Raw genomic sequence first — 14,881 nt, forward strand, 5'->3', positions numbered from 1 at the left:
TGAATAGCTAAGATGATTTTTTTTTTGTAAAGTTGGAGAGCTAAAAAAAATCATTATACTTAATATCTATTATATATTTGATTGAGTTAGTATCACGATTCAACTTTCAATCAGTGAAATTATTTAAAAAATTCTTTTTAATAAAGTATTGAATATTAATATAATGGTGTTTTCATCTTATATTATTTTTATATAAAATACTTAAATAAAACAAAAAAATTTTGTGATGTTTAAGGATTGAAATAATGCCTAAATAATAATTATTTTGCAAATACTTTAATACATCCTGTTGAATTTTTTTATAGATATAATTTTAATATAATTTTTTTCTTTCACGGTGTGACAAAATTAACATAAAAGAAATAAATCTCAAAATTATATATTAATTTTGATTTAATGCATAATGTTATAAATAAACTTTGATTTTGTGTAATTTTATACATGAAGTTTTTATTTATTCAATTTTCACAAATCACTAATACAAATATCAATGTAGAACTATTTTACATCTACATATTGCCTATAAAAATAATTATAGTTATCTAATATATATATATATATATATTTAAATTGATATGTTTATTTCTTTAAATGCATATAGTTAAATCAAAATTAAAATTTATGTATACAATTGAACTACAATGAAAAATTCATATATATAAAAATTAATGTGTATCTTAAAATCAAAATTCATATATTAAATCAAAATAAATGTGGTGTAGATTTTAAATTGATTTATAAATTTTAAAATACTCTAACTGATTCTCTAAAATACTTTTTAAAGAAATTTTCTAAATTGTAGTAATATATCAGTTAAATATTTTTTTTATCAATTTAGCCATAAATTAAGTATTAAATATCTATTCAAATTTAAAGTGGAGTGTATTTATATTGTGTGGATGAAATTATAAATATATATGTCTTTATTATTTGGACAGTTTGTATTGTGTTAAAAAAATAGCTCTCTAAATTATTTTTTTGGTAAAAAGATTAAAAATGACACTAAAATGAACTGATCACAAATACCATCTACTGTTATCAAATGTAGGATTTCTAAAGCCTCCCTTGGCGGACTGTCATAAATCTGTCATTTCTGGTAAGAGCCATTTTGATTAAGCAATTAGCAACTCGGTTATTTTCTCTAGAAACATGTCTTAGACTTCAATGCTCTACATGCGACAAAATTTGATGAATCCATCTAATCAAAGTAGAGTTTGATTCCACAATACACTATCTTGGATACATTTAATCACCTGTAAACTATCAAAATGAATCACAACCTTGTTTTATCCTTGTCGTTAGAGAAGGCCCAAACCATACAGTATACCCCATAATTCAACATCAAAGACTAGCCATTTCCCCACATGCCTGTTATACCCAATAATCCACTCCCTAGCTTCATTTCGTAACACTCCCCTAGCACCACCTAATCCTGAGTCCGATTTTGCCACTCCATCCGTATTTAAATGGACCCAATTTCCTGACAAAGACTATCTTCATGGTGGCTAATTTGAGTATCCTTATGAACTAACATGTATTGTTTTGCCCAATTGTATGAGACTTTAACAATATCAAAAGAGCTCCAAGATGCATATTGGAAAATAAAAAGATTTTTGTTTTTCCATATGCGTCGTGCACAAAAAAAAAGACCAGCTAACTCCTCTTATATTTAGCATCGAACCATTCTGCAAATTAGAAACAAACCAGACTTGGAGATTGGCTAAGAAAAGCGTATCATGGTGATTTACCAGAATGATCTATGACTAAACATCCTTTGCAGCTGAACAGTCCCCAAGCACATGTAAAATATCTTCCGTAGCATAACCACAAAGAAGACAAGAGCTATCATGACCAACACCTTTTCTCACATGCTCAATATTAGTAAGCAATTGTTGTTTGAGCACTAACCACAAGAAAAACCTTACCTTTTGAGGCCCTTAAAACTTCCATGCCAAATTCCACTTCGTATTTCTAGGGGACCAAGATCTTTCCCATATCATCCAATATGCACTTTTCACTGAGAAAGACCCTATTGGACTACGCGTCCAAATGATCCTATCTGACCCCGTAGAAGGATGGGGAGGAAGAATACTTAAAATATTTTTAATGACATCCTTCGATAGCCAAATTCAAAAAAGGTCTAAATTCCATATACCTTTATCTGTTACCATATCGCTAAGAAAAGAACCCGAAGTAATATTGGCCTAAAAAGGAATCTACTTGATTGAAGGACCCGTTCCCGGAATCTAAGGTCTTTCCAATAATGAATACTATTTTTATCTCCTACTGACCATGTTAAATTATCCCATAGTAGGGTCAAATTTTAGAGAGTCATTTCTAAAGAAAAGAGATTTTACTCCTTGCAATATTATCCGAGAGTATATTCTTTATGTTATATTTAGATCGAAAAACACGGACCCATAAGGCATTATCCTTTGCAACTATATTATAACCAAGTTTCAGTAGAAATGAGGTATTTTAATCTCTCAATTGCCTAAGTTCTAAGCCACCACAATAACGTGGTTGGCACACTAAATCCCTGCTAACAAGAGACATCTTCTTCCATCCATTAGAAGAACCCCAAGTGAAATATCTAACCATGCATTCTATCTCTTCATAGATTCCTTTGGGAATCATCATGGACGGTATAAAATATGCAGGAATTGATAATAAGCCCACTTGTGCCAACGTAACTCTGCCTGCTAGCGATATTTCTCTAACCTCCCAACTCTGTAATCTGTCTCGAACCTTTTCCACTACAAACCTCAGAGTACTGTTAGTGACTCTTTCATGAAATGGAGGAACCCCCAAATAGTATCTCATATCCTCTACTTTTTGGAAACCAAGCGTGTCACTGATTACCCTTTCCAAATCCTCCCTAACTGCACTTGAAAAGAAAATATTCATCTCCTTAGCATTAATAATGTGCCCAGAAAAAGCGCAAAAAGTCTCTAAAATATCCTTAAGTAATCTAGCATGATGGACATCTGCTTTCCTAAAAATAACCAAGTCATCTGCAAAGAAGAGATGAGATAAGGCTGGTCTTGAGCGAGATAACCAAATAGGGCACCACGTGCCTATAGAAACAACAGAGTGAATAATGTGACCAAGTCACTCCATGTACAACGCAAAGAGGTAAGGAGACAAAGGGTAACCCTGCCGAATTCCTCTGGCAAGCCTAAATTTTTGTGTGGGTACTCCATTCCAAAACACCTGCACGATAGAGTTAGAGATTGCAGACATAATTACATTTCTGATATAGTTTGGAATACCTACAGCCTGGGTCGATGCATTGATAAACTCCCATTGCACTCTGTTATAAGCCTTCCCCAAATCAATCTTAATTGTCATCCATTGCTTGTTACTTCGTTTCCCTTTCATAGAGTGTATAACTTCCTATGTTATAATAATATTTCCACAATACTTCTACCTGCTATAAACCCCGTTTCTTCTTAAGAAATTAATTTGGAAAAAATCAATTTAAATCAATCGGCTATGATCTTCATAATTAACTTGTAAATGACCAAACACAAACTAATTTGGCGAAATTGAGCAAAACTCTCAAGATTAACACTATTTTTAACAAGTAAAACCCAAGTTGTTCATATGGTAGGTATACATCTGTTTATATTATAATCAACATATTTTAAATTAAAAAAAATGTGCCTAAATTGATAACATAGTTGACGAAAAAGTCAAATTAATGCAATATCAATACTTTTAATAACTAAACATTTTAAAATTTAAAGATTAATTTAAAATCTGAACAAATTAAAAATTCAACAATCTATTTCTATATATTAAAGTAAAGTCCAAAAAGGATCTTTCTCATATTGACGCATGGCACATACTCACCATGCTTTTTTTTCTTTTCTGTTCTTTTCTTTCTTTACATTTTATAAAAGTGATTAATTTTTAGTTTTGATCTTTCCAATATGCTTAAATTTAATATTTAATCTTCATACTTTATTTCTAACATAATTTAATTTTTATGTTTTTATATTGTAATTAATTAGTTCAAATATTAATATTATTAACTTTTTAATTAAAATTTTAAGTAGTTATATATAATTTGAAAGTAAATTTATAAATCTAAAAAGTAGAGAGATTGAGTTCTTAAAATAAAAATAGGAGTACTAAATTTCGAATATACAAAATATAGAGGCTTAAAGTTATGGTTGTTTGAACCAGTCGTGGTATTAGTTCGGGAAGAGACATCAGGCCAAATGACTTGTAAACTATGGGCTAGTTGAACCAAACTAAAAAATCGATTGAATCGGTTTTTAATTTTTAAATATTTTTTATTTTTTAATAATTTATTCAATCAAACTATACGAACCAAGAATGTGAACAGTTCAATCATCGATTTGATTCTAAAAATCTTATTTAGTATATTTTAATTTTCAAAATTTTACTCTATAATTTAATATAAACAAATAAGGAATGTAATATAAAATATAAAATTAATTAGATTCAATCACTGAAATAGAAATAAGCCAAATGTTAAGCACATATGGGGGAGATCTTACCTCGAAGAATAAATCAGCAGGCGTAAACAGGGAAGAAGGGAAAAAGTTGGAATAATCCCTTCAAACCTATCATATCACCTCACTCTCGAGGCAATTTGATTAAAGGTGTTGGTTATAAGGATAATAGTAAAATTAATTATTATAACATTGTAGGGCACCACAGTTATTTAGTGGAAGCTTAAGTTTATTTCATAAATAGCACATCTTGCTAAGGACAATAATATAAGGAAGTGAAAGTCTTTCCTTTTTAATATAAATTATGAGCTGTTCCATTTTGAGAACATTGATCTTTTTTAATATTAGCAGGAGTCTCCTCTTCAGTCCACACGCTTTTATCCCTTCTTCTCTATATATATTTGACATCACCAAACCGCCACTCTCCCCATCTCTTTGTCTTCACAACTTCTTAATTATCTCTTTAATTTAGTGAAGCAATTTAAAAGATGGCTAAACTTGCCTCCCTTTTCATCTTAACCCTCCTCCTCGTTTCCACTCTATCCTTCAGCTTTGCTGCCCGGTCTGGCCCAGCTTTCCCTAACGACTCTCCTGCAAAAACCCAATCTCAGGTTACTTAAATTAATTTGACTGATTTCAATCTCCCTTTCATTTTCTTTTTCGTGATTTTACATTTGATGATTTGGGGTTTTTGTTGATATACTATAGGGCACCACTACAACTGATGAGATAGAGCAGAGCGAAGATAGGTGTGAAGGAGTTGGAGAAGATGAGTGTTTGATGAGAAGAACTCTTGCTGCACATCTTGACTATATCTATACTCAGAAACAAAAGCCTTGACTTTTTCTTATTCTCCTTGTTTCTTGGTTATAGGCCTTTATGCTTCTTCGTTAATCAAATTGTCCTATAATACGTATAAACCGGTTACGTTTTTCTACTTTTGTCTGTGTTTGATTCTTCCTTGATTATAGTGGGGCTTTGTCATCACAACCACATTTTTTCCATTTTCTCTTTTTAAGTTTTGGAATCTGGGTTGTAATGCTATATGTATAACAAATCATTTCACTTTATTTATTTATAAAAAGTAAAAAGTATTCCTTTCCAGTAAATAAAGAAAAAAGCATCCATCTCCTTATATGAAGCCTTGCTCTTCATCAGCTTTAATTGAAGCTTCCTTGTTCCTTCTTGCACAGTCTTTGAGCTTCTAGCTGATATATATATATATTATATAAAATAATGAATTTCTTAGTTTTAAGAAGAGAAAAATATTGGGAGAATTGATAGAGCCAAAAGAAGGAACATAATAATGTTGGGACCACTTGATGTATTATCAAATGATTCCAGAAGTCAAAATCTGTGACCTGATAAGTAAGTGTTCCTTAATGGAGTCTATCGAAAAGGATTTCCCATCTCTTCCTCCACGCTGATTACTATTTCTTATCTTAGCTGTTTCAGAACACATGCACATTTCAGTAGGATTAAATTTTCTTCTATGTTAAGGAAAAAAAGAGGAAGGCAACCGAAAGCAACTTGAACACACGTTTGTGAATGTCGTGTATTATTCTCTACTTTCCCCTTTAGTCTCATCCACCACTTGTTCTTTACTCATATAATGAATGGGTTTAATGAAGACTAGAAAAAGAAAAAGGAAGGGAAATAGTGAGATTTGACCCCTTTCCCAGCTTTTCACAATTGCTGAAAAATAGGGTTTGATTAACCACGTTGATTGTGTGGAAATGATAAGGATGAAGGGTTATTTTAAAGAGTAGTGGTGGTTTTGTGCCAATGTGAATAGCCTACCAACTATTTCCCTCAATGTGTTTTAAAACCTACTTATTAAATTTTTTTAATTTTTACACACAATTTATTGATTTTTCTGTTTTTTCTCTTTTAATATGTATTTCTTTTAGATTAAAATATGGATTGGCCCTTCCAATTAAATTTGTAATTTTAAAAATGGATTCACCCGCCAAATAAAACACTACTCTCTTCTTACATCAATTAAATTCAATTCCAAATTATTTATTTATTTACTTATTATTTCTAACTTTTTTTAAATATATTTATAACAATAAATTATATTCACTTTTAAATTTATTGATGAAAGAAATAATCATAAATCTTCCTTTGGACCCATTTATTGCTTACTTGTAAAATCGAATAATTGTCACATGTTTTATTACCATAGTTATACATGTTATATTATTAACATTTATTTGGGTATGTTGACACCATTTTTTGGATGAAAACGGGGTCGACTTGGATTTTGGAAAAAAAGAATGAAAACGGGAGTCGCCACCAATCCTTTTTTGACGAGGTGTGATTGGGTCACCTCAAAAGGTGGTTGTTTTTAATAAATGATTTAATTTTATTAAAACAACGATTTTGGTCTACGAAATTCAGAAAAATGAGTTCGGGAGTCGGTTACGCACGAGGAAGGATTAGCACCCTCGATACGCCCAAAATTGGTACCTAGTTGATTAATTAGTGTCTTAGTGTCGAAAATTTGAAAACTTGAAAGAATTTAAAATACGATCCCTCTTTGTAAAGAAAATGCTCAAATGTTAAGGACCTTCTCGTCTCACAATATAAAATGTCACATCCAGTAAGTTAGGACACGACATCTTGAATTTTCGAGAACGAGCTTGCCTTTTATATAAAAATTCGTGTATTTCAAAAGGTTATTCAGTTAGTTAAGGTGAACGAGGAAAATCGAAACCCAGTAAGTTAGGGCACGTTTCCTCGAATTCCCAAACACCGAATATTGCCTTTACTTGCAAAAATCTTATTTCGAGGTAACGAAATGCCATACCCAGTAAGTTAGGGAACAACACCTCGTATCTCCGAGAATAAGCATTTTTCAAAACTCATGTCACGATTTAAAAGAGTATTCTGTTATTTAGGTTAAAGGAGAAAAATCGAAACCCAATAAGTTAGGGCACGATTGTCTCGAATTACCAAATACGGAATATTACTTTTATGAAAGAATTATTATTGGGTTGGATATAATGATAATAAGAATAATATTAAAGTAAAGTAAACAATAATACTATATATAAATGTATATATATATGTATATAATAGAAATACACACTACTATATAATAATAATAAATATAGAAATACAAAAAGCAAATATAATAAAAATATTAAATTAAAGTAATAAAAAATAATACTATATATAAAATATATATATACATAAAAATATACACTAATATATAATAGTAATAGTGATAGCAAAAATAATAAAAATATGAGTAATATTAATAATATATTAGAACACAAAAGTAAAGTAATAACAATAGGGGTGATAATAATAATAATACAAACAATAATACATATATATAATAATAGTAGTTAGAAATAAAAAATAATATATACATGAGAAATAATAATAATAATATAAATAATAGTAAAAATAATAAAATAATAAAACAAAGCTTTCAACTCTCTTTCTCCCTCTTTTCTAAATCCGGCCGTTGGTCCGGCTTTGCTTCGGTCATGGACCCCCACGGGCCGCCATCGGCGCCACCGTACACGGCGGCCAGACCTCAAAAAAACCTTTTTCGATAATGAAAATATGGGTAAGCTTCTTACTTTTATTTTTACTTTCGTATAAAAAAACAAAATAAAATTGAAAGGAAAACAATAAACAAACAAAGAACTAAAGATAAGAATAGACAAAAGAAACCTCTTTTGCTTTGATCTTTGATTAATCTCCAAAAACTAGCCTTTCCAAGAAACAAAAATAACCTTTTTTACAAAAAAAACACCTCCAAAAAACAAAAAAAAAACCTCCTCCAAAACAAAGAACAATCCTTCTCCAAAAAACCAAAAACCCACCCCCTAAAAACAAAGTCTTGAATGGCTTTTATAGCCAAATTTTACAAGTGGAGTGGTTGGGGTGGTTTAGGTGGCCAAGGGTGGTGGAGTTGGTGGCTAAGGTGGGTGGCCAACAAAGGTGGTGGAGTAGGTGGCCAAGGTTTTTATTTATTTATTTATTTATTTTTTGTGTTTGGGTTGGGATTAGGTTGGGCCAAATTGGGTTTGGTTAGGGTTGGTTTAAGTTGGGCCAAAATTGGGCCTTTACAGCTGCCCCTCTTTGCTCATTTTCGTGTAACGAGAATAGAGCAAAGACATCAAAAGGGCCAATTTTGCCCGGTCTTGCCGAGTCTTGACTTTTTGGTGCTCATCTTCTTCCAGTAGCCTTATTCCAGTCTGCTACGTCTTGTTGCTTCGATCCACTCTACTGCAACTTCAGATACGCCTTGTAGCTTCAATCTACTCTGCTACGACTCCATGGGGATGAGATTTGTGTTTTTAGTCTGCTCCACTACTACTTAGGGAGATAAGACTTGATGCGATCTGCTTCACTATTGCTTAGGGAAATAAGATCTGTGGTTTTATCTGCTCCACTACTGCTTAGGGAGATAAGACTTAATGCGATCTACTCCACTACTGCTTAGGGAGATAAGATTGTAATCTTCGATCTATTCCACTGTTGCCCAAGGAGATAGAACTACTGGCTTTAATGTACTCCACTGTAATCGGAGAGGTAAAATCCGCCATCTTCGACCTGCAATCTATTCCACTGCTAAATACAGGGAAATAGAGTCTGTTTTCAATCCACTTCCTACCAATATAGGAAGGCAGGATCTGCAATCTTCAATCTATTCCACTGCCAGATACAGGGAGATAGAGTTATCGGCTTCAATGTACTCCACTGTAGTCACAGGGAGGTAAAATCTGCCATCTTCGATCTGCTTCACTGCCTAATACAGGAAGGCAAGATCTGCAATCTTCAATCTATTCCACTGCCAGATACAGTGAGATAGAGTTATCGGCTTCAATGTACTCCACTGTGGTCAGGGAGGTAAAATCTGCCATCTTTGATCTGCTTCGCTGCCAAATACAGGAAGGCAAGATCTGCAATCTTCAATCTACTTCACCACCAGTATGGGAAGACAAGATCTGCATCTTGGATCCACTTCCTATCAATATAGGAAGATAGGACCTGCTATCTTCGATCTACTTCACGCCAATACATGAAGACAAGATCTACTTTCTGCGATCTACTTCGCCACCAATATGGGAAGACAAGATCTGCATATTGAATCCACTTCCTATCAATATAGGAAGATAGGACCTGCTATCTTCGATCTACTTCACGCCAATACATGAAGACAAGATCTGCTTTCTGCGATCTACTTCGCCACCAATATGGGAAGACAAGATCTGCATCTTCGATCCACTTCCTACCAATATAGAAAGATAGGATCTGCTACCTTCGATCTACTTCACGCCAATACATGAAGACAAGATCTGCTTACTGCGATCTACTTCGCCACCAATATGGGAAGACAAGATCTGCATCCTGGATCCACTTCCTATCAATATAGGAAGATAGGACCTGCTATCTTCGATCTGCTTCACGCCAATACATGAAGACAAGATCTACTTTAATGACTTCAATCCCTCCCATTGCAACTTCAAGGGTATAGGATCTGTTTCTTTGATCTGTTCTCTGGGGAATATGACCTGTAAAATCCATTTTATGGACCTATTTATGCCTAGTGTTTAGGATGGCATGATCAGAATGAATCAAATGCTTCTAACTAGATGTGTATGAATGAATGCAGAATGTCATGAGAATGATCCATTTTTAATGTTTGAGTTGTCATTGTTCATGTTTTATCATTGACGTGTTACAACGCCTTCTTGCTCGGCTGGCATATCCAAAGAAACACTTAGTCAGATTGCCCCTACTGCGAACGTCAAAATTTAATCCACTGGGACATAAAATTTGTACCATCAATCTCCCACCGTAAACTAAGGGTAGAAGGATATGGCTTTTTCTCGATCCTCTGCTATCACAATTCAAGGATACAGAATGTGAAACTCTTTGATCTCCTACACCATTCCCAAGGTGTCATACCAAATGTTTATGTACAAATGCAAAATTTCCTTCTCCGAGAAAACCTTTTTTATTACTTGGTGAACATCGCTTGTTTGTTCATTGAAGCTTTGCCACCAACACGACATCTTGTCAATGTTTGGACAACAAAATTTGAAAGGATAGTCCCGACTTGGACTCTTCCTTTTTGGACACTTTAAATTTGGTGTGCTCTAAACAACAGTCCTGTTTCAGGCTCCTTCATTATTTAGAAATTTCTAGAGTAATATGCAAAACTCCAATTGCTTGAACATTCAGTTTATTAATAGTTATTCTAAATGTTTTTCGAGAAGGTTACTACAACGAACAAACAAATGTTATTGAGAACAAATCTCGAGATGAATGAGTTAATCGAGATAGCAAATTTTGCTAAGATAAAAAATGAAATAAGACAATGGACAAGAATGAAATTTTATTGGGGAGCAAAGCTTGAACTGAATACAATAATCAAGACAACAAATTTTGCCAAGATTCAAAGTATAAGATGACAACAGGTGCCCCAGATATCGCAGCACGAGCTTCCCTGCACAAGTTTTCTAAAGACCATTTAATATGTGTTTGGAATCTACAGTATTATGTCGATACCCCAAGATGTCACCTACTCCTTCTTGCGATTCAGGTGTAGTAAGACCACCACATGCCTCAGATCCTGCTCAAAAATTCGAGCCGTTCCGTTCACCTCACGCTTCAAAATTCGAGCCGCCTTTTTCAGGTTTTCAACTCAAATCCCCTTTGGTCTCAAGGTGCCTTTTGCGGGTTTTCACCTTGGCCTCTCCCCTTTTTTTTTTTTAAGAATGCCCCCTTTTTAAGTGAAATACTTCTTGACTGAGTCTGAATTTACAGGATTTGACAGGCTTTTACCATCCATTTCGCTCAGGATTAAAGCTCCTCCTGAAAAGGCCTTTTTTACCACATAAGGACCTTCCCAATTTGGCATCCACTTTCCTCTAAAATCCTTTTGTAGAGGAAGAATCTTTTTCAGCACCAGGTCCCCCTCGTAAAATTCTCTGGGACGAACTTTTTTGTTGTAAGCTCGCATCATTCGTTTCTGATACATCTGACCATGACGAATAGCTTTTAACCTCTTTTCTTCTACCAAGTTTAACTGGTCATATCTGGATTGAATCCATTCAGCCTCATCCAACTTTAGTTCAGTTAATACTCGGAGAGAAGGAATTTCAACTTCTATGGGTAAAACTGCTTCCATCCCATAGACTAAAGAAAATGGTGTTGCCCCGGTAGAGGTTCTAACAGAAGTACGATATGCCATGAGAACAAAAGGTAATTTCTCGTGCCAATCTTTGTAGGTTTCAGTCATTTTTCCTATAATTTTCTTGATGTTTTTGTTAGCTGCTTCCACGGCACCATTCATTTTTGAACGGTACGGTGACGAATTGTGGTGTCTGATCTTGAACTGACTACAAACTTCCGCTATTGAGTTGTTTAAGTTCAGCGCATTATCGGATATGATCCTTTCAGGCATCCCGTATCGACATATGATCTCTTTTTTCAGAAACTTGCTAACTGCCGACTTCGTGACATTTGCATATGAAGCCGCCTCCACCCATTTAGTGAAGTAATCAATAACCACAAAGATAAAACGATGCCCATTGGAAGCTTTTGGAGATATTGGCCCGATAACGTCCATTCCCCACATGGAGAAAGGCCATGGAGAAACCATAACATGAAGGGGTGAAGGTGGTGCGTGCATTTTGTCACCATAAATTTGACATTTATGGCACCTCTTGGCATAATTAATGCAATCCCCTTCCATGGTGGACCAATAGTACCCAAATCTCATAATTTGTCTGGCCATCGTGAAGCCATTGGCATGCGTTCCGCAGATACCTTCATGCACTTCTTCCAAAATTTCCTTTGCCTCAACAGCATCCACACACCTTAACAGTACTTGATCTTTTCCTTTTTTATACAAAATTTCCCCATCAATGACATAGTCAATGGCTAATCTCCTTAATGTCTTCTTATCATTTTCTGTCGCATGGTCAGGGTACTCGCGACTCTTCACATATCGCAATATGTCATGGTACCAAGGGTGATCATCATTTCCCTCTTCATTGTCAATGTTGCAACAATGGGCTGGAACCTCATAGATGCTGATCTGGATAGGCTTCATATCTTCTAATTTGTTCACTTTAAACATGGAGGCTAAAGTGGCCAAAGCATCTGCCATCTGGTTTTCATCTCGTGGGAGGTAACTAAAGGTGACACTATCAAATTCCTCGATCAATTCCATAACGAATTTTCGATAGCGAACCAACTTCGGGTCTCTTGTTTCCCATTCCCCCTTGAGCTGGTAAATTACTAATGCAGAGTCCCCGTATACCTCTAGCACTTTAATTTTCCGCTTTATGGCTGCCCGAATGCCCATAATGCAAGCTTCATACTCAGCCATATTATTTGTGCAGTCAAAGTCCAATTTGCTAGTGAAAGGATAATAATCTCCACTAGGGGACACGAGTACTGCCCCAATTCCGTTGCCTATAGCATTTGAAGCTCCATCAAAACTCAACTTCCAAGGACTACCTTCTTGGAAATCTTTCTTTACGGTTGCGGCATACATCAAATCCTCATTTGGGAAATCGAAGTTCAATGGCTCATAATCATCGAGAGCCCTACTTGCTAGGAATTCCGCTATTGCACTCCCTTTGACCGCCTTCTGGTTCACATAGACTACGTCAAATTCAGATAGAAGAATTTGCCATCAAGCCATTCTTCCATTCAGAGCGGCTGACTCCATCAAGTATTTCAGAGGGTCTAATTTGGAGATTAACCAGGTCGTATGGTACAACATGTACTGTCTCAGTCTCCGAGTTGTCCAAATTAAAGCACAACATAATTTCTCGATTGGCGAATATCTTGTTTCGCATTCGGTGAACTTCTTACTGAGATAGTAGATCGCTCTTTCCTTTCGTCCTGATTCGTCATGTTGACCAAGCACGCATCCCATGGAATTTTCAAATACTGCCAAATACAGTATGAGCGGTTTGTCTGGGCAGGGTGGCATCAGTACTGGGGCGTTGGATAAGTAATGTTTGACTTTTTCAAAAGTTTTTTGACATTCCTCATCCCATACACCTGGATTATGTTTCTTGAGGAGGCGAAATATGGGGTCGCATTTCTCAGTTAGCTGTGAGATGAACCGAGCAATATAGTTCAGCCTTCCTAGAAAACCTCGAACCTCCTTTTGAGTACGCGGCGGGGGTAATTCTTGTATTGCTCTTACTTTGTCAGGATCAATCTCAATTCCTCTTTCACTGACCACGAATCCAAGCAATTTTCCTGATCTGACCCCGAATGTGCATTTTGCTGGATTTAGCTTTAGCTGAAATTTCCTCAATCTCGTAAATAATTTCTTAAGGACCTGCACATGTTCCTTTTCTGTTTTAGATTTTGCAATCATGTCATCAACATAGACTTCTAACTCCTTATGCATCATGTCATGGAACAGTGTTACCATGGCCCTCTGATACGTTGCCCCTGCATTTTTCAACCCAAATGGCATCACCTTATAACAAAAAGTTCCCCATAGGGTTATGAACGTAGTTTTCCTCATATCCTCGGGATGCATCTTAATTTGGTTATATCCCGAGAAGCCATCCATGAAAGAAAACAGCGAATGTCCTGCTGTATTGTCTACCAAGGCGTCGATATGCGGCAAGGGAAAGTTATCTTTTGGGCTAGCCTTATTTAGATCTCTATAATCTACACACATTCGTACCTTCCCATCTTTCTTAGGGACAGGAACAATGTTAGCTACCCACTCGGAGTATTTGACCACCTTCAGGAACCCAGCGTCGAATTACTTTTGCACCTCTTCTTTTATTTTTAACACGATATCAGGCCTCATTCTTCGGAGTTTTTGCTGAACTGGTTTGCAATCCTCCTTTATAGGAAGTCGGTGAACCACGATGTCAGTACTTAACCCCGGCATATCTTGGTATGACCATGCGAAGACATCTTTGAACTCTCGCAGCAATTCAATGAGGTCTTGTTTTACTTCTTCAGCTATGCGGGTACCAATCTTTAACACCTTTCCCTCTTCCAAGATCACTGTCTCTATCGTCTCTTCGTGGGGTAGAATCTGTTTCTCTTCCTGCTCTACCATTCTCAACAAGTCCGGAGATAGGTTGTAATCTGTGTTATCTTCAAAATCTTGAGATTCCTCTGGACACATATCTCGTTCAAAAAGATTTTCTAAGTCCATAGTAGAGTCACTCATATCATTGATATCTTGGGACCTGTTATAGGTATCAAAGAATGTACAGGGAATGTATGAATTTAAGGATTCTTATTTAGTATGACCATGAATGTATGAAAAAAAGAATTTGAAAAGAATATATACTCAAAATGCGAAGATATATTTCATTGAAATCACAATGTCCACATATAAGCCTATTTCAGTTCACGAAAGTTTTCATTTTCTC

The 14,881-nt window shown here is 35.0% G+C and overlaps 1 protein-coding gene across 1 annotated transcript; it reads left to right on the forward strand.

Annotated features, from left to right (window-relative positions):
- The first annotated feature begins 4,758 nt into the window (after positions 1 to 4,758).
- Positions 4,759 to 5,619, forward strand: LOC107899125 (phytosulfokines). Its single transcript, XM_016824746.2, has 2 exons — positions 4,759 to 5,095; positions 5,193 to 5,619. The coding sequence occupies exons 1-2, from the start codon at positions 4,973 to 4,975 to the stop codon at positions 5,322 to 5,324; spliced, it is 255 nt and encodes an 84-aa protein (XP_016680235.1). The 5' UTR covers positions 4,759 to 4,972; the 3' UTR covers positions 5,325 to 5,619.
- The last annotated feature ends 9,262 nt before the right edge of the window (positions 5,620 to 14,881 follow it).

The sequence above is a fragment of the Gossypium hirsutum genome, chromosome A11 (assembly GCF_007990345.1).
Source record: "Gossypium hirsutum isolate 1008001.06 chromosome A11, Gossypium_hirsutum_v2.1, whole genome shotgun sequence".
Taxonomy (NCBI): Eukaryota; Viridiplantae; Streptophyta; class Magnoliopsida; order Malvales; family Malvaceae; genus Gossypium; species Gossypium hirsutum.

What these genes read in the sequence shown, in the direction of transcription:
- LOC107899125 (XM_016824746.2), top strand. Translation starts at nt 4,973, where the DNA reads ATGGCTAAACTTGCCTCCCTTTTCATCTTAACCCTCCTCCTCGTTTCC. An exon ending in CTGCAAAAACCCAATCTCAG is followed by an intron (nt 5,096 to 5,192) that starts GTTACTTAAATT and finishes GATATACTATAG; the next exon opens with GGCACCACTACAACTGATGA.